At 43.6% G+C, this 19796-nt stretch overlaps 2 protein-coding genes across 2 annotated transcripts in view; one reads left to right on the forward strand and one right to left on the reverse strand.

The window, feature by feature from the left end:
- The window catches only part of LOC115364214 (phosphoinositide 3-kinase regulatory subunit 5-like), an 84944-nt gene that overhangs the window by 28016 nt on the left and 37132 nt on the right, over window positions 1-19796 (forward strand). The gene's annotated exons all lie outside the window — the stretch shown is intronic.
- Window positions 1-19796, reverse strand: part of ntn1b (netrin 1b) — a 41610-nt gene that overhangs the window by 2785 nt on the left and 19029 nt on the right. The window contains exons 2-5 of the mRNA XM_030058682.1: window positions 12809-12997; window positions 8433-8582; window positions 7025-7078; window positions 4512-4586 (exon numbers count right to left, since the gene is read on the reverse strand). Coding sequence (XP_029914542.1) covers window positions 4512-4586; window positions 7025-7078; window positions 8433-8582; window positions 12809-12997 — 468 coding nt within the window. The remainder of the gene's footprint in view (window positions 1-4511; window positions 4587-7024; window positions 7079-8432; window positions 8583-12808; window positions 12998-19796) is intronic.

Genomic DNA, 19796 nt, shown 5'->3' on the forward strand with positions numbered 1-19796 from the left:
CCGGCCTTTTTCTTGCCTTTCTGACTGGACGTGATCACTCTCCATTGTGTTGTTCATCAGTCATCCCCTATTACTGCTGAGAATGTTCTAAGAGAACCGGAGGAGTGAGGGGGTTTGTGTGTGTGTCTGTGTGTCTGTGTGTGTGTGTGTGTATTTGTGCTGGTGCCTAGTGTGAGCAAATTGCACACAATTTTCAGAAGAAAGGAGGCCTGTTGGGCTGAGTAGAGCAAGCTCTCACAGTCCTGCCATTCATTAACAATGTGTCTCTGGGCTGCAGCCCTCTCCTTCATCCAGACACATAAAGGGTGTGTGTGGGGGAAGGAGGGGCCACTATTTGTCTTCCCAGCCACAGAGAAGCTTCCAGGAGAATCGGGATGTGTTCCGACCTCATGAGCTATCCGGGTTCTGCTCCCAGAGCCCCATCCAAGTGCACAGCGTGAGAATCCAGCAGAGATAGCCCTCTTCTCTCCGGGTCGCTCTCAGTTACCAGCTAACGAGCTGCTGCACTGAACTCAATGGACCAGACTCACTTACAGCACCCAGGCACCGTCTCCCCATCAGGCTGACTTTTTTCTCCCTCTCTCTTTCGCAACTCCCTGTCTATGTCACTCTGTCAGATGCACTGTATTAAAACACCCCAAAAATTCTCACATGCCAACATCTGCCGCTGTTTTTCAGCGAATATGACACAAGAGCTAAGTTGTGATCACTGAACGAAGGGGGACAAGTGTTCAAATACTTTGACTCTGAAGTGCTTTAACACTGCCGACACTGTTGGGCATCGGTGGCAGTGAAGGAAAAAAGAGAGGGAGATGACCAAGAGAGAAAAGAGGAGAGAATTTCATGACAGGAAGACTTAGGCAACATAGTCGGGTGCAAGAAGTTCCTGCTGTTCCACAATGGCTGCCAACTAAGCCTCCCGCATGGCCAAACTTCCCACTGCGTTTATCCTCTTTGGGCAGTGTGCTGCGGCTTGACCTGCGCACCACCACCAAGTGAGGGCTAATGAAATTAGCGCTTGCTTAATTAAGGCACTGAGGCCCCCGTCCCTTCTGGTTATCATCTGAGTGAATGATCAGGGACCTGTTAGCCTGTGTTGAGTGCATGGGGGTTGCCAGGGGAGGCTGGGGCACCCCGGGTGGGAGGCCTTGTCTTTGAGCGCTATCCCGGAGCGTCGGTAAATACGCGGCCCTTTGATTCATTGTCCTCCTGGTGGCAGGGAGAGGGAGGGTACGTGTGTGTGGAGGAGGGTGTCAGGGGAGAATATAATCCCTTTGTGTCCGCCGTCTCCGTAGCTACGGCAGTGATGAAAAACAAAAAATGAATAAACACAACATATTTCTTTCTCTCCAGGGTGGCAATCCGTCACCGTCTGCCTAATTTACCACCTGTTTGTGCCCTGTGGAATGCTCAGTGCCGGCAGAGTGCACAACTGTGTTTAAACAGAGGGCCCCTTCCCGTGACCCCCGGGGGCCCGCATCACTACTCACACATGGGGGTTGTGGCCCCCAAGAACAGAGAGACTCTGAAGCCCCCACAAAGGCAAAGCGACAGGCCTGAGAAATGAATTAGACTGAGGCAAAAAAAGAATGCATGCTAAGCAATGATGTCTGCCATACAGCTTCAACATGGTTAAGGCAGAATCATCTGCTGCCAGGCTTTTTTTTTTTTTTTTTTTTTTTTTTTGGTGGGGGGGACTTCAGAGAAAACCAATAGGAGCTGCCTGCTTTGCCTGAATCAGTGTGACTGATTTATAGATGTGGGGCCTCTGTCATCTGTGATGATTAAGATTTAAATCAATAGAAATATGAATAATGGCTGCATTTTGGCTTCCTAGTGAACTGCAACAAATGGCCTGAATTATTATCTCTTCAACAGTAAGAGGAGAAAGAATACATTTGGCCAATTTTCAGTTGGATGCTGTTCAAAGTGTATAAAGCACCGTCCCTGACTGACTGATGAACTTTAGCTTATGACGATTTTGAATGAGAAACATTTCAGGCAGGTCTTATAGGACACAACACTGGGGCAACTGGAAGGGTTTATGATAAACATTTATTATAGCTTATTGCTACACACATTGACATAAAATACCTATTGAAATCTAAAAAGTCCATATGCAGGGTAACAATAGGAAGATATTTCAAAGTAAAAACGGGTAATGATACATTACTGAATCATACCAGGCATACTTTAAACTAAGAGAAATGAGGACTGTGTCGAGCCAAGAGTATAGGAACCCTCTTACTGTGTTTTAAGGGATACTTGGAAAAACTTGGCTGTGATAAGAGCATATTCTGTGTAGATCTGGATTTGCCTCAAAAGTTTGTCTCTTTCTTTTTTCTTTATGGCTGCAGAGATTTATTCTGCGGTTTACAGACGTGGATTCACCGATAACAGATATAGCATTATATGACTATGATTAATGGCGTGGAAATTCTAAAGACGAGAGGGGATCATTTGGCATGTGGGTAAACGTAGAGCTACGCAGTGGGACCGTGCATTGAAAACGAAGATTTCTGATGGTAGCCCATGTGTGTAAGCTGTACAGGCTGCTTTGGTGCTATCGCTTGTCTTCTATCACCCTACAGGTATGATACTCCTCCAGTGTTGTGGTTGTTGGTTTGGTCTCATATGAGGGATAATGGTCCAATATCATCAATCATGAAAACATCAAATTTCCTTTTTGCTTCAGGTTGTCATGCCTGTTGAATTTGTAGGACACAGCTTTGAAAACAAGACTCCGCTGCACTCTGATGTGTTAAAATACCATTTCAGTAACATGTAATATTCTGTTCTTCTACCCAACACTGTATTACATTAGATGTATTTCAGCTGCACCCTTTTTGCTGTGGTTTCATTGACAACATAATGTAATTGTTGTGTGTTTTGGCTTCTCTTATCAGTTTGGGATTTGCTGTAATAATGAAATAATGAAAGCTTAGCCAAATGCCTCAGGCTGAGTGGACATGGTGTTCTTATCCACTTTTATTTCTTTGCTTTTAGCAGCCCATTCCTCTTGATATATATCTTTTTTTCCTGTATTGACAGTGTAGAAAGTTTGCAAGAGCCGCAGAGTAGCAGAGACACAAGACAGGGTCAAGTCCAAAGTCAGAAGAGCTACATATGGTATCAGAGCCAGGGGTCAACACCATTGCACCATCTTCAGGTGAAAGAGTGCCACATTTGCAGTGGAATGGACCAGCCATCCACATGGTGCACCTGCACAACTCCCATCAAGGTTGGCAGGGCAGAGAGGAGGTGCTACAGTACATTGGGACAGTGCGAGGAGATCCAAAGAGTTTTGCGCTGCATTCATTCATAAGCGGGAACTTGGGATTTATGTCTTCCTAGTATGAAAAATCAAATAGAATGTTTTTTTTATAAGTCAGAGTTCCTCGATGAGAAGTCTCAACCCCTCCCTTGACAACTCCCTCACAACTTCACATCATAACAACATCGCTGCCTGCACTGTCAATGATACAAATAATAGAACCTCATTAATATTGTTTGCATTGTATCTAAAATTTAGACTTTCATAATGGAATGTTTTTCGAAAAATCATCATACCGATGCAGTATGAAATGTTAAGTTTGTCATTAGCTGTTTTCAACATTCATTGTTCCATTAGCATGCATGTCAGCGTTCCCAATTTCTGATCTCCTGGATTTGAACATTGATCAAATTCAGCATTAGGGAGAGACAGAGGAAAGTCTAATGAGAGGGAGAGGAGATTGGCCACGGCAGCACTGCTGTAAGACCCAAAAAGGTGAATTCAAACATGCACAGATATACAAACACACTGTCTCTCTCTCTCTCAAACACACATAAACACACTCTCAAGGTAGCAAACAATCCTGACAGTGCCACGACGCTCTTGGATGCAATGCGGAGCCTAGTTGTGCCATAAAGAACACTGCTCTCCCTCTTTGTAATGATTTTGTGAGCTCAGCGATGCCACGATGAGTGCTGGCTTTACTAGGATTTTGCCACAGACTATTTTACATGTAAAGAAAGTAAATGTAGGAATATATGCTGGGTATTCCTCTTATGTATCATACTTATAGCAAATCAGGAAATACAAATGCATTACTTGGAATGACACAATATGTGTTTTTCAACAGTTGTGAGCCTGGGATTCTAACTCCGCTTGGCCAGGTTCACACATGATTTTAAGATGAACTTCATGAAATATTCAGCTTGTTTGGATTCCCTTTTTTCTTGGGTTGCCAGAATTCATCACAATTTCTAAGTCTGACACTGACTGGGCTGTCCATCAGTGGTGTGTTGTCCCCCTGAGCTCAATTAAGATTGCAGTTCCCCTTTTTCCCCTTTGAGGCCCTAGCGTTAACCCTGGCAGTGTGAGTAAGCCATCACCGCAGTGGCCCAGAACCAGTGAGAGCGGCGCCAGGGTGCGGACTGGCCCTGGGATGCGATTAACAGAGACATTTGACCTCTTGACTGCTGGCTGATGTCTGGCAGCAAACGTCCTGCGTAGTGGTCTTACTCACCATAATCCTTCTTACAGTACTTTTTCATGGTGATCTTCATCTTTCCTTTGGACGCCTTACAGTGAGAATCACAATCTGAGGAAATGAGGATAGAGAGAGAGAAGAACAGATTATAAACACAAGATAGCTAATGTTTCTTCACTCCACATAGTGTCATGCAATCTGTAAGTGTGCGCCTAACTCCAGATGATGTGGCTGAGTGTCGTCAGGCCAGGCTCTCGGTGGATCCCGCTTTACATGTGGCGCTTTGTGTCGTGCTCTCTGTGCCCCAAAGGTCATGAGGAGACCCGTCCTCGTCAAAGTGCCACTGTGAGACAGATTACGACTTATACAGATCCCCCTGTGTCTGTCAACACACTTCTGCTCTATCCTCCCCAACTCCTCCACTCCATTCCCTTCCCTCGTCAGTGTCCTGGCATGCATTGTGTCAGCTCTGAGGGCACCGGGGGTCACTCTCGCACAAAAGAAGGCCACAAGGGGAAATTAGCGAGTGTCCCACCAAAAATTAGCCGCGCCTTGAAGCAGCACATAACCCAGTGATGGGGAAAGATAGTGAAAACGTTGAGGATATGACGACGTCGGTCGAGGATAAACATTCGGTGGCCCCTGAGAAGGGTCCACTGGCGAGGAGAACAGCAACCAGGAAAGGTTCACAGACTTATGATTAATGGCTTAGGGGTCTAGCGGTATTCCTTTGACACCAGTGTATGTTGACCTGGGCTCACAGACGTGCCAAAGGCCTTTATCGATGGCCACTGCTCTCATGTTGTCAGGGTGCCAGGCACCTTTTGTAATGAGGGGGCTGGTGGTGGGACCAGAGGCCAAACTGAAAATTGAAATCATTTGTTCCCTCCACTTTCCACTGACTGACACAAATTGGAACCAGATCATCTCCTAGTGTTGCCCCCCCCTCTCCCAGAGCAATAAGCCTTGTGCTCTTTTCTGGGGGGTGGGAAAGCTGGGTTGGGCAGTCTGAAGAGAAAGGAGGGGGCAGTTGAGAGAGAGGGAAACCTTTCAGCTTGCCTGAATATGGACAAACTTCATTATTTCTTCCAGCCCTCTGTCCAGTCTTCCCCTTTCTTTCCCATTATACTCTGTGTGAATGAGGTTGCCTGGGTAATGATGGAGTAAGAAAAAAACGCCCCTCTCCTCCCCCTCACAAAAAAAGGGCGGTTTGGGACGATGGCGGGGGATGAGGAGTGAGCGCATGTATGTGGAGAAAACATTTCTAGTGAGATGCCTGGCAGCTTGTGGGATGGCAGGAGAAATAAAAAAAAAAAAAAAAGGGAAATCCCAAAGTAAATGAATTTGACGAGTCCATATCGACCACGCCTGATTTCCATGTAAATGAAGTGCTGAGGGCGGGGGCCCTCTTTGTCTCCCATTGGCCCCTGGGGGCCTTCATCATACCTCCCTTTGATAGCTGGCGTTGCCCATTAGCCCCGCAGCACAATCCCCGCACTGGGCCATTACACCCACAGCTCTCATTAAGGTCCAATCTCCTGCGGCGAGGACAAACGCCCCCTTTATGTGGCCTCTCCAGCAGTGCCACCTTCATTCTGCAGGGTCCTTGGGGACCACACCACTCCTAATTTGGAGGGTGGTGTCTGTGTGGGGTTTCTGACAGGAGTCCAACCTTAACACAGCCTCAGCAGTCATAGTAGGAAATGGGTCTCACAATAGAGCTCAGTGAAGTCAGTGGCGCCACTTTGCCAGATCCAGAGGGCGCTGTTACAGAGGGCACTCATCGGTGATCAGAGGTGACATTGCCTATGTGTCACCTAACCTGCGTCATGATAAAAAAAAGGAACTGAACCGCAACCCCATCAGCTTTGGCAACAGGTTTACAGAGCTTTCCTTTGCTCATGCTCCAGCAGCCGCTCCAGCCAGCCTTCATGGACGGAGACAGAAATTATAGGAGCGCTCCAGGTGAATATTAGCAAGTTGGCTCCAAACAGAAATCCAACATGAAGCTTCTTGTCAGTGCACATGAACAATAGGGTGCGAAGAAGTGAGCGAGGGCAGGGCTTCACTCCCAGCGCAGCTAGCCTTGATTGAAATACAAACTGGTGCAAATGAAGCATGTAATCAGATTAGGGCTGATACTCTTGGGAGGCTGCTGGGCAGGCTGGGAATACAGGCAATGAGGCCAGGGGGAGTGCTGACAAAATATCTGGAGTTTATATCAACTGCAGTACTCACTGACATGTGTTTAGTTCAGTGAGAGTATAATGTTGTTATGGAGAATGCATGAGAGAAAAAACCCTGCATGTACTAGAAATACACATCATAACGTGTGAAGAGTGTACACTGGTGATTTTTTTTTTTTTTTTAGTTTAGTGTAGTTACGTTTGCTTGACAAAACAGGAGTAATCAAAAACACAGCTATAAATTATACTACTACTGTGCTATAATAAACTACACAGCAGTAAGTTATGCTGCTAATTTGCGAGGGTGGGAAATAAAATAAATGATAATCAGAAAGGCAGTGGAGAAAGTGCTGTGTTAGTCACCTGAGGGTTCCTCGTAGCTGGTGTAAGTTGCTGTAGGAGATGCAACTGGGATCTCTGTGACAGAGAGGAAGAGATATACATTTCATGTTGTCATCGTACTGCATTTGCACACAAAGAAATACTGGGACTTCAGTGATGGTTACATCTATGAGAAAAATATGTGGAGCTCAATTTCCTGGCTGTCCTCCTGTGGGTATCACTAAACCTCAGAGCATCTGCGTAATGCACTTAGGTGCAGTTTTAATGGCATGTCTTGTTAATGACGGCTGATTCTGACACACGGTCACAGTCACATATTGAAAAACGGGTAGTGAGAAAAGCGCGTTTCCTATTAATGTCCTGCTCCCTCCTGTTTGCGGTATGTTGTAGGTGCAGTAAGCCAGAGCCGCCGGCCTTGTTAAAGTCAGAGCTGGCAGGCGGCTAGATATCACAAAAAATTTAATATCATGCTATTAAAACTAAAACACACTATCTCAAAAATATACAAGAAACCTCAAACTTCAAGAACCCAATTTCCTCCAAGTTTTACACCACATTTGTTACTTTCCCAACAAAATTAAAGAAATCCTATTCCAGCAGGTTCACAGGTTTAAATTATTACCCTGGATCCTGGCCAAGCACATTATTGTGATTCGTGGTCCACAGAGGCCTTGTCCAATTTCCACATGCAACTTTATCAGAACTGTCAACCCTAGAGAAATACAGTAACATACTGGACAATTGTAAATGTCTTCAATGTGTCCTCCCGAACATTATTGTTATCTTATCTGGTCGTGCCAGCCAGCTATTTGATTGTGCTAGCTACAAGCTAGCCATCTCTGTTTCTGTGTGGCGTTGGCGTTTATAGCCAAGGGGCTGGAATCTGCAGGCAGCAGATACAGCCAATAAACATATCAGCCATCATTCCCCTGGACTTGTACAAGGGATTTATTGAGAGATGGACCGTTAATGGTGTTGACGCCACACAAGGCCATGTTAGGTGAGCTGTAATGGTCTGTTTATCCAAGCTCTGGTTTAAACAGCCAAATATCTATCCAAAATAATGGAACAGAGCTATAAAAATAACATGAGATGAGTGTGAGCCATGAATTCATGCATAACAAGCGTGCTCTATCCTTTTCAAGTCTTTTCTTGAGGTGCTTATCAGAATTCACAGCTGGTGGCGCATGGGTATCTCAAGTTGGACTAGAAGGCTTTGGCTGAGTTAAACTCGGGGTAAGTGTGTGGTCTGGGCATACGCCACTGTGCATATACCATGCTGATGTGTTTTGGTTTCAATCAAACTTCTTCACAAATAGCTTTTCATCATCCAGCCACAGCTTAGTTTCACCATCGTCGCACAGTAGATGCCACAGAAACATTTTGAAGCAGTTAGCGTGGATTAGTATTCTTTGCATTCCAGCCATACTTATGCAGGGGGCGATGGGCGAGCGGCTCTGCTGGTAGCCCTTGGCACAGCGGTTGCAGGTGATTCCCGTCACTCCGTCCTTGCAGGGACACTGGCCTGTGGTCTGGTTGCAGGTTTTGCCTGCTGCTCCAACTGGATGGCAATCACACGCTACAGAGAGGAAAGAAGGAAACAAGGAAAAGAACGCAAATCAGAATCAAGTAAACAACTTGTGAATTGAAATATGACAACACAAGCGGTTTACCAGAGCAGCACCGTTACAAAACAGCTATCAGCTTTCAAATGACTATTTCTCCAGTATGTCCTGTGCTGACTCTACTTATTCCCTACAATAAAAAAGTAATCAAAACTCTAAAGCCTAGTGAGAAATCATTCACATTAGGAGAGACTGTGCTTTCCTTCCAGACCATCACAGATGGAGAACTGGGCCTCGCACCAGCGTAAAACCTCAAACAAATTACACTGCTTCCCTCCACCCATAATGACCATAGGATTCTTCATTAGTTCTGCTCTGGAAGGCACGCATAGGAGTAAATAACTTGATTAAATATAGAATTTCACTCCCTCCGCGCAGCATCTGTCTGTTGTGCGCATGATTTGAAAGCAAAATTTCGGGATGTGTGTGTGTGCGAGCGAGTGAGTGAGTGAGTGCGCGTGCTTGTGTGTGCATGTGTCTTTGAGCCTTTGAGAGCAGGCTTTGTGTTCTCTGTATTGTTGTGATCCGGTGTAGACAGAGTATGTGCTCTTCAGATTGAGTTTCCAATGTAAAGCTTTTTGGCAAAGAGTTCCTTGCAAATACTGCCTGAATAATGTTTCCCATTAATGGACGAGTGGAACGCACTTCAAAGTCTGTTGGTTGGGAGGATTGCACGTTAAATGTGAGAATTTTGCTCTATGTGTGTGCTCTGCCAAACGTTTACCATAAAGCTAGTGTTTGAAGTGGAGGCCCGGCCTCCTTATTAGGCCTGCATGTGTTATGTACCAGCAGAGTAATTTGAAAATTGCTTGAAGTGGTCTAGTAGAGGCTGAAGTTGTTTTTAGAAGGAATTCGAGGAGTTTCATGAATATCAGAAATTGCTTATTAAATATAAAACAATAATGATAAGTCAAACTTCTGTGTCATTTGCATCATATGAACATTTGCAACATTACTTGTTTGCTTCTGTTTTCTCTGACAATCCATGCAGATGACATTCTCTACATTGAAACAAGGGAGGATTTTTTAATGGAAACCACAAGTACAATAAAACAATCACTGAATAACTCAGCTCAAGATATTTAAATAAATAAAGAGAGAAATAAAAACATAAATAATGACATCATGAAGTGCTGTTTTCAATCAGTTTAACCATCTTTGCCAAGTTGGATGTTTGTGCACAGTAGGCATGCAACACATGTTGGTGTTTATCTACCAACATTCATGAAAACACAAATCTGTAAAGTGAAATTTTATGCATGCATGGGTTTGTTTGTTTCTTTGTTGTTTTTTTTTTAATTTTCCTGTGGGCATCATCTTCTAAAACTTTTACAAATTATTTTCTAATACAGGGTGGGACCGTAACAATGAAATTCAAGAAATAAAATCCAGCAACATTGAGTCACTTTCTGTCCCTCCCTGAATTCATCAACACTTTATGACAGTTTTTATTTTTTAATTTAATTATATTTTTTCAATGTGATTTTCTATTATTTATTTATTTATTTAATTTCGTCGATTAGTTTTTTTTTTGTTGTTGTTTTGAAGGGCAATTTATTTGATACTTTAACATTCAGTGTACTGCAGATGGTCAGATAAATCAGGTGTTGGTGTCAGCCGTGTTGAAGCTTGTGAGAACAGAGCAAAAGAGACTGATTACGATTGCAACATTTCTCCCTTTACCCAAAACCGCAGCCTCACTCTGCTGATGTGCGGCGCTTCATTCAAACTGGAAACATTAATTAATTTCAACACGCGTCGGGGGCCTGTGGCACTGAGGATTTGCTAAGAGGTTAGACGGAGTGCAGTGCAAGTGGACCATGCACCGGTTTCATCTCTCTTTGGGCTCCCTGGGCCCAGTTAAAGGCTTAGACTGCCAAAGGTACGAGGGGACCGGGAATAAAGCAAACCGTTAGAGCCGGGGGGCGGGCGCGCACTGCGGTGCACTGAGAGCCATGTTTACACTGCGCTTGATGAGGGGTGAAGTTGTTAATCTGGGAAATAAAGCATGAGGCATTCCACACTGCCACTGGAGACATAGCGGTTGTCTGCGTATAGTGCATTAGAGACTTTTTTTTTTCACTAAACCTCCACTTATTAAGCAAATCGTTGAGTGGACATTTTGTTGATATGTAAGTTTGAGGGAGGGGAGGGTGGGTTTAAGGATTGGAGAATGAAAGCAGACTTCCTCCTGGCTGTGCTGGCGCAGCTCTGTATTTCCTGTCCAACAACAGCAGACTGGGATGGTTGGCTGAGTTGAACAATAAATACAGTGGGTCCTAACTGATGTCACATAGCCCTGGATTTGTCACCTGAGGAGAAAGCAGCAATCAGGCTGTTTGGGTTTGATCCCAGAGCACAAAACTGGGTAGATGGAGGGACGAGGGGGGGAAACGGGCTTGAAGTGTTCATGTTACTGATCCAGCTGCTTGGAGCGACCTTGTGGAGATTTATGGACGCTGCTTGGTCATTAGGCAAAGTGAGAACCTCTGTAACACTAACCTGCTCCTATAGCTCTGTGCACCTGACCACTCCCCAAACATGGCCTGTGAACATGTTTGGCCTGGCGCAGTGCTGCCAAACAATGCTGCTATAGAACCATGTGTCACCTTTTAGCGCCGTGCAGAGGATCTATCACACTAATGTTCGGCCGAGTTTTGCCACATGCGCAAAATCATTACCAGAACTTTGTTTGAGGGGAACTCTGACAGGAGCAAAAACAAAACATACAGAAAAAAAAAAAAAAACTGTGAAAACCTTTGCTTTTGCAGCTCACGTTACTGTCAATGCTGCGCTCTCATGCCATGAGAGCTGAGGGAGTTGGGGTGAATTAGGAGGGAAAGTCTGTTGTGGCATGCTGTAGGAAATATCACGTTGCAGTTCCTGTAACTTAATAGCCAATGGTGCGCCAAGAGGAAGGGCATTGGAGGATAGGGACTCTCAGACGCTGTCGCCAACCAATCACAGCACAGCATTGGATGTGGTTGAAGACCACAAGACAACATGTGCATCTGCACAAACTCACCCATTTGTCATTATTGTGCAGAGAGAAATCTGGATGCCAATACACGATGGCATCCAGTTTGTAATAATGTTTAACAGAACTGTTGCACGAGTAGGATAAACTACTACTACAAAACTACAAAAATGTATTTTACTAGATGGTAAAAAATATATACCAATCGATATGGTAATAAATACAAATAAGTTATTGATGGGATTCATTTTTGAAAGGGGAGTTTTGGGCCTATTTCTTGATTCCTGTCTTGAAAAGAAATCTACTGCAGGCCCTCCCTCCATTGTTGGCTGCTCTCATCTTTTTCCATTCATCAGAGCTCCCTCCCTGTAACAATTCACTTAGATTTAGGACGCTTCATTGCAGCACTCCAAGTAAAATAAAAGCTAATAAAACAAAACAAGGCATATGATCACCTGACTGAGCATTTGGCTTTTCCTCTCTACATTTTCACCAAACGATTAAGAACATTTGAGGCATTATCACTGTTTGTTATGACAGTGTTAGTGTGTGTATGTATATCTGTACATGCATGTACATGTAGTTTCTTACAGAGAAACAGAGGAAAGATTTGTGCATCTGTGTGAGCTTTTGTGTGTGTGTGTACGTGTGTTTAGACTGCGAGTAAATAAATGACAGAAGTTTGTTTGCTCGGGACATCAGTCTGTCTTGCATCCCCGAGGCGCTGAGAGACAGAAGGAGCTCAGCTTTTGTCTCCCCACACATTATAATCCCTAAAACCTGACTTGTGTGCTCACACCTGTGTATGTGTGTGTGGTTGTGTCTCCACTGTGAAGAGGGCTGAGAGACGATTAGCAGGCTCCGTTTCCCCTCCTCTGTTCAGTGGATCAGCTCACACCTCTGTTGTGTTTGTTATGCTCGTGTTGTCAGGGGTCCAGAGAAGACCCCAAACAGCTTGGGAGCCGCACGGGTCAGTTCACTGACACCGAGACAGGTGGGAGCCGTTCTCCACACTTTCCAGAGAATTCTTTCAAAGTGTGAAGTAGGGCACAGGAGGTAAGGTAGGTGTACAAGACTAAGAATATAAGAATGGCAAAATGTGGGAAATCTATTCAAAAACACTTAAAAACAGAACACTGAAAGGATACTTGTGATTGCACCCAGAGAAGTTTATAACATACAACCAAAAGGACGTCCTGTTACCTTTGCAGGCCCTCCTGTGAGAGATGGCCTTGGTCATGTCTCTGTAGTAGCCCTCCTTGCAGTAGTGGCAGTGTCGTCCCGCCGTGTTGTGACGACAGTTGAGGCAGACCCCGCCGCTCCTCCGGCCTGACAGCTTGTACAGCTCCATGTTGAAACGACAGCGGCGGGCATGAAGGTTACAGTGGCAGGCTGAGAGAGAGAGAGAGAGAGAGATGAGGGGGGGTTAAGGGTGTGAATCTTTGATTTAACATCGATGAATTGGATTCATGGTTCACTCACTGGCCGTTTGATTTAAGAAAGATTTTTCTTTTTTTTTCTTTTTTTTTTTTTTTAACTGATTTAGTTCATCTGTAAACTGCAGTTTGAGTCAATCAAATTCTGTACTTTCAGCCCAAATTGCAGCTCCATTTTTACACACAATAATCCAAGAGCATCCTTTTCCTTCTGAAATACAAAAAACAAATCAGACAACTGAATAGCATAAATATTATGTATTCCATTAAAAAAAAAAAAAAAAAAATTAAAAACTGACAAAACAGTTTCTCGATTCTTCAGAATCGATTCTTCAGAATCGTATTCTGCTAGATAACCATAATGTTAGGGCTTTTTTTTTTTTTTTTTTTAAGATTTTTGAATGACAAAGCAGATCATATTGATTCAGGTCAGATTCAGGTTTTTTCTTTTAGCAGATTGAGTTGACTTGATGGAATTCATAATTAATGAATCCATGCATTGAATGAATCACTGCACATCCAGTGGGAATGTCAGTTAATTTTCTTTACAAAGTGTTCACACAAACACTTTGTAATCTTTAGCCCGAACCACACAGAGTTTAACATTTTGCCGCTGATGTAATCATGTCTTCAGTGCAATGGCAAGTCAAAAAAAAAAAAAAAAAAAAAAAAAACAACAACAACGTGAAATTAATATACTCAGTTTAGTACATTTACACAGGACACAGCTCCCTAAAGGATGTTCCTCCTAGTTCAGGAAAAAGAGGTATGAGTTTACAGTGACATTATCAAAGCAGGATGTTCAAAACACTTCCAGTTTGCTGGCAATCCTGAGAAAATTCATTTGCTCGAATGCTCTCAGTAAGTCTCAGTGTGCTGGTATGAGGTTGTCATTTGAAGACAATGGGCTATTAAAACAGATGGCGTGGCCTGGCCTGCTCCAGTCTGGCTCGAGACTAATGAAGCCTCTAAAAGCAGTGGTCTGGTTCGTGCTCTCATTCACCCGGCCACCTGCTTATGAATTTAACCTCTGAACCCCAGTGACGTCAGACAGGAAAACTTTCTTCCGCTCTCCCACACATCTGAGAGACTGTAGGAACCTGGTGTATTTTATGATTTATTGTCACAGCTATTTTTTGCAGTTTAATTTTGACCCAGAGGTTCATTTTTCTCACGCAGGGGTGTGCAGTCACAGTCTCAGGCCTTAACACAGCTTGTTTGGCGCTCTCTTTTTTCATCACCGACCCATATAGTATTTGCAGTTTTCCTTCATTAAGATGATTCAGACAGCGTTCGTCTGAGGCGAGAGACACGGCGCTCACAGTTCCTCGTGTTTTGCTAATCTCTCCGTCAATACGCCTGTCTTAATGTTATTGCGGGCGGATCTGAGCGATAAGACTGTCACATATGCTGCACGGTCATCAGCCGTCTGAATCACGTACGAGCCAACTCACACCTGCCTTCAGGGACCAGGGTGGGCAGGTGGTTGGGATTCAGAAACACTCCCTTTGAATGGGGGCTTATGGGTGGGCACACAAACACTGACACACGCGCAGACGTGCACACACACACCCAGAGGTGTTTGGCAGCTGTCACAGGCTTATCTCGCACACCTCCCTACCCAAGGCTGATCCAACACACTCGCAGCACACTAGACCCAAGAAGCTTTGAAGAACTCTCTCTCTCTCTCTCTCTCTCTCTCACACACACACACACACACACACACACATACACACACTCCCTCCTCCCTTTCCCCCGTGGTCTTTACTGCCTCCTTATCCCAGATGTTATCTCCACTTAAGGGAAGTGTGAGGGGAAAATGCAGGGGGCTTTTTTCATGAATAGGAGATGGAATGCTCTTAGTTTTCTGAGCTGAGGAAAGCAATGTATGCTGGTACTTTCATCTTCCCTGTGATTCAGAGACGGACGCATTTTAAAAATGACCTCGGACAAAAAAAAAAAAAGTCTATTTGTCTGCTTAAAAGAAAAATGAGTCATTGAATGTTTAGGCTGGTCTGTCTTTGAGGCAAAAATTCTTTTCTCATGTGTGTGTGTATCTACACGCGTGTATGTGTGAGCGTCATGAGATTAATAAGCTCTATCTCCATGGCTGTCCCCAGGCTCTTCTAATGAGCGCTGTGCTATCTCATCCACACATCCCTGCTCTGCTCACACGGTCACTGCGGTAATTGTCCAGCAGCGCCAGAAGCTGATAAGCTGTGTTTGGGGCGGCGGGCTCAGAATGTCCCTCACAGCATCTGTCACACATTTGCCAAACTGCAAACGTACATGCACATAAACCCTGGACACACAGTGAGGGCGCAAACAGCTTTCCTTTTTGTTCAGCAACACGTTGATTTAGCAGCTGATACAGAGAGCCGGTTGAACTTTTTGATGTAATCTGGAATCACTAAATAGCCCATATTGTTCAATAGGAGTCACAGTGTCCTGGAGCAGGGGTTTTCAAACTTATTCATGTGATTTAAAAAAAAAAAAAAAATCCTTTATTTAGCCAGGAAGGTCCCACTGAGATCTCTTCTTCCAGGGAATCCTGGTCAAGACGGCAGCACAATTAGCTTCATATACTCTCAAGTCGACTTTGATTAATCTGCAGCCCTCCTCCTCCTCATTAGAAGTGTCTTTGAGGCCCTGATATGAAAAGATATTTTGGTATGTGTGAAGTATTCAATTGTTCAGATGTTGTACTTGAGTGCTGACAAATAGATTCAAAGTGGTGAGATTAAAACAGATTAATAGTGTTACTATTACATTTTTTTTTTCTTTTTAGTGAATTATAGTGAAATTTAACTGTTCTTAAATTTGCTGAGGACCCTCTGGAAGCCCCTCAAGGACCCCTGATGGTCCCCAGACCCCACTTTGAGAACCGCTGTCCTGGAAGATACAGATCACCCACTTCACAGTGTTTCAGATTAAACACAGAGGCCACTTTCGCACTAGGTTTATGTTTACAGAGAGCTTCAAATGCTCATTTGTTTCCTCTGCAGTGGAATCCTGAGCTGATCATAATGGACTGGTGCCGAGCTGCTCAGGAGAGACATGGATGGTTAAACAAGGATTTTCTGTTTTGGTTTGTTTATGCCCTGTTTGTGTTCGGTACCCCTTGAATTACTACTGCTATTACTTAAAGTAATAACCTGGTGGTATTTTCACATAAATAAGTGTCCGTTAAGGTACTTTCTATTTTGTAGTTGTAAAACAATAATGATCCAACCTATATTCAGTTCATGAAAGCTTTTACATTTGTTGCATTTACTGCATTCACTGCTCCACCCGGTGTCTGCTAGGCCTTTTCTGGGAAAAATCCCGTGCAACACAGGAAATTATGCATTTTACATTTCTGGCAGCAGCAACAGTTTTTTTTTTTTTTTTTTTTTTTTTAACAGAAGAAAAGCTGGGTAGTTAGCTTGAGATGAGATAGCCACCCTGGCTAAGCAGATAAAAGAAAAAGCACCACTTTTTTTTGCAATCCTTTTCCCTCTCTTATTTTTTTCTGTCATGTATAATTATGATATAATTTATGATATATGATATAGCCTAACCCTTGTTAAGCCTTTCTAACTCTTATTTCTCCTTGTTCTGTTTTAATTTATATATCATTTCTCTCTTTGTTGTTGTGCAGCTGCTTGCTTTGAATTGCCCCGTTAGGGAGGAATAAAGTTGTGTTGAATTTAGTTGAACTTGTAGAAAAACTTCAACTCCATCAAAAGACTATCCAAGGAGGACTGACACCACAGGGCTTACAACAGTGTTTGACTGTCGAGTGATGTGTGGGGAGTGCAGTGGAAAAACACCACAGCAATGACTGCATCGTATAGAAGATGCGAAGATATTTATGTATATATATTTATATATAAAAGAGGATCTTGATGATTACCACTTCAACATTTCTGTTCCAGTGAAAACAAAATTGTAGTTCTAGGTATCAAATGATTTCATAAAAGATGTGGTTAGAGCGAAACAGCAGCATGTTGGACACGCAGTGCAGCAAGGTGTCTCTTCTGTGCGTGCTTTCATTTGATTTCAAGGGCCTACTTAGAGGTATGCTGTTCCAAACTATTTATGTTCAAGTGCCATCTATCAGGCTTAGTGAAGGAAATGCTGGTGGTGGGTGTGCATACTGGATGGAAATTACGCATCCCACAGTTTGGTGGAGGCGGTTTCTCGCTCTGTCTACAGAAGAGAGCACACTTCAGAAACAATCAAAAGTCTGTGCGTGATCTCTAATGAAATTTGGTTTTGGATGGTTGCAAGAAGTCAGCGCTGCAGCGGCAGAGACTTACCAGCCCTGTCAGCAGGTGTCTGATGTTTAACCAAGCTGTGTGTATGTGTGTGTGTGCGTGTGTGTGTTTGACTATTGTACGTGTGTACCCGCTTATGTCTAGACTTCAAGTGTGATGTGCATCGAGAAGAATGCCATGCTTGTTCGGAGATGGAGAGCGGTGGAATTCCAGCAAAATTATTGTTTATCCAGGATCAATTACTCTCTCAGTGAGCGAAAGCCTGTAATGAAAGTCACCCGCATCACGGGCGGGCGACGGGTGCCAAATCAAATACGGTTCACATCCCATCACAGCCTGAGATCTGAGGAAAACACAACACTTGTGCCCTTCACAGATTACAGTGCCATGTTTTCATGACAACAGTTGGTTTAGTAGTCGCTTGATATTTCCGAGGACACGCACAAACACAAGTAGACACATGCGGGGGCACGCACACGCACACGCACACACACACACACACACACACACACACACACCAATTGTCTGAGTAAAGCAGTAACAAAGGTCAAAACATGACAGACTGTAGTTTTAACTTGTTTTGTCTGGCAATAGGATTTTTTTTCTCCCTACAAAATTGTAAGTACAATATTACACTGGCGTATTTTATTAGCTTTTTGACTGATTGATTTTTTTGATGGATTGATTATTTATTATCATTTGCCGCTAGAAATAACAGTGGCCATTCACATACTGCAGTTTGTTAAAGCATCTTTTGTTTCAAAATGCTGCAAAACATCTTGGTCTCATTCTCAGTGAGCACACACACACACACACACACACACACACACACACACACACAGGCTGTTTAAATTGAAATTAGACAAAAAAAAAAAAAAAAAAACTCTTGATTTAATGCTTTTGCTGTAGAGCTTATGGAGATTGCACAATGCTTGCGTAACGTGTGTATAGTGTATGTGGGTGATGCTTCAGATGTGTCACGAGTGCTCATTAACATCCACGAAGCACTTTTTTATTTTCCTATAAAAATCCAAAATGCAATTTAGCATGGATGGATGCGGTCATGTTTGAATCTTACATGAAAAACAGTGTTTTTGTTCAAACTTGTAACACTATATGCCTTCTTAATGAGGCAATAAATATATAAATTATTATATTTCACTCTGACAGCCCTCTTGGAAGTTGCTTTTTAGCAGTATAAAAGACATCCCTGAGAGTCACATCAGTGATCATTTGGCATGAAAGTGGATGACACAATATATCATTATAATATGAAATGGGAAGGAATGATGAACAATTTCTCCTGTGAAGTTGCAATACATCACAGTCATAAACTCGGGTTTAAAGAGAGAATATTTCGGTGCCAGGAACATGATGGTATCAGCTGCCATGCCGCTCGGAGTCTTGATTCAAGCCAACGGACTTGAAAAAAGGATTTTCAGTCACACGGTCCCCATGGAATTTCTCTGATGAAGGATATTTGACTCAATTAAACGTAACAAAACACAAAAGCCCGCGCCAAGAGTTTTCTATGAGCCGCTTTCATAACATCAGCCCCCTCCCAGCCACCGCCTCGGCTGCTTCCAGGCCTGTTTACACCAGACACACTTCTTCACGCAAAATATTTCGATTGCACATTACTCCGACAGCTGTGATTTTGATGAGCGCGAGGGAAACAACAAAGAGCTTCTGCAACGAGCTGTCCAGATGATGGAGCCTTTTACAAGTGTCCGGAATGCTTTTGATGATGACGCCGGCGGCAAAAATATAAACGGTGAAAAGGGGAAAGGAAAGAACAATTGAGGCTGTTACTGGGAGATTTCTCTTTCTCTCTCGCGCCGAGCACACTGCTGGTTTGTGCAATGACCTCCGAGTGTCGCTTAATCAATAGCAACCCCGTCACCTTGGTGTCACATAAACAAATAAAAGATCAAAACTGTTTGCCAGTATGAGAATGTTTATGGGCATTCTGCTTTGATCAAGTCAAAACAGAGATGACATGGCTGAAACAAACAACATGAGGAGCTGGTGTATGTGAAATGGGTTTAATGAGACACATACCAGAGACAGGAGGACATTTGAAAAATAAGAACTGAGTCCATCTTCAGTGGATGCTGCACCTGCCCAAAAAATAGGTAAAGACTAATATAAAATTATTAAACCATCATCGAGTAAATATATATATATTTTTATGGGGCCCAAAATTCCTAGCGGCACCCCTGGGACGGGGCGTTCATCATTGACCTGCTGCTCAGGTGCCGCGCTAATGAGCTACAACCCACTAAAGGACCTTCAGGCAATGTTTCCATGTTTTGGGCAAAAGACCCTTTTTCTGACTAACCCAGACTGAGACAAGATGTTCAATACCATCTTCACCTCTGTACGTCCAGTGGCTCAGTGGTTAGCATTTGGTGTTAGCTTAGCATAAAGAGTTGAAGTCTATGGGCGTCGTTAGCGTGGCTCTGTCAAAGTGAAAAAATAAACCTTATAGCAACT

This window comes from Myripristis murdjan, chromosome 8, assembly GCF_902150065.1.
Source record: "Myripristis murdjan chromosome 8, fMyrMur1.1, whole genome shotgun sequence".
NCBI classification, from domain to species: Eukaryota; Metazoa; Chordata; class Actinopteri; order Holocentriformes; family Holocentridae; genus Myripristis; species Myripristis murdjan.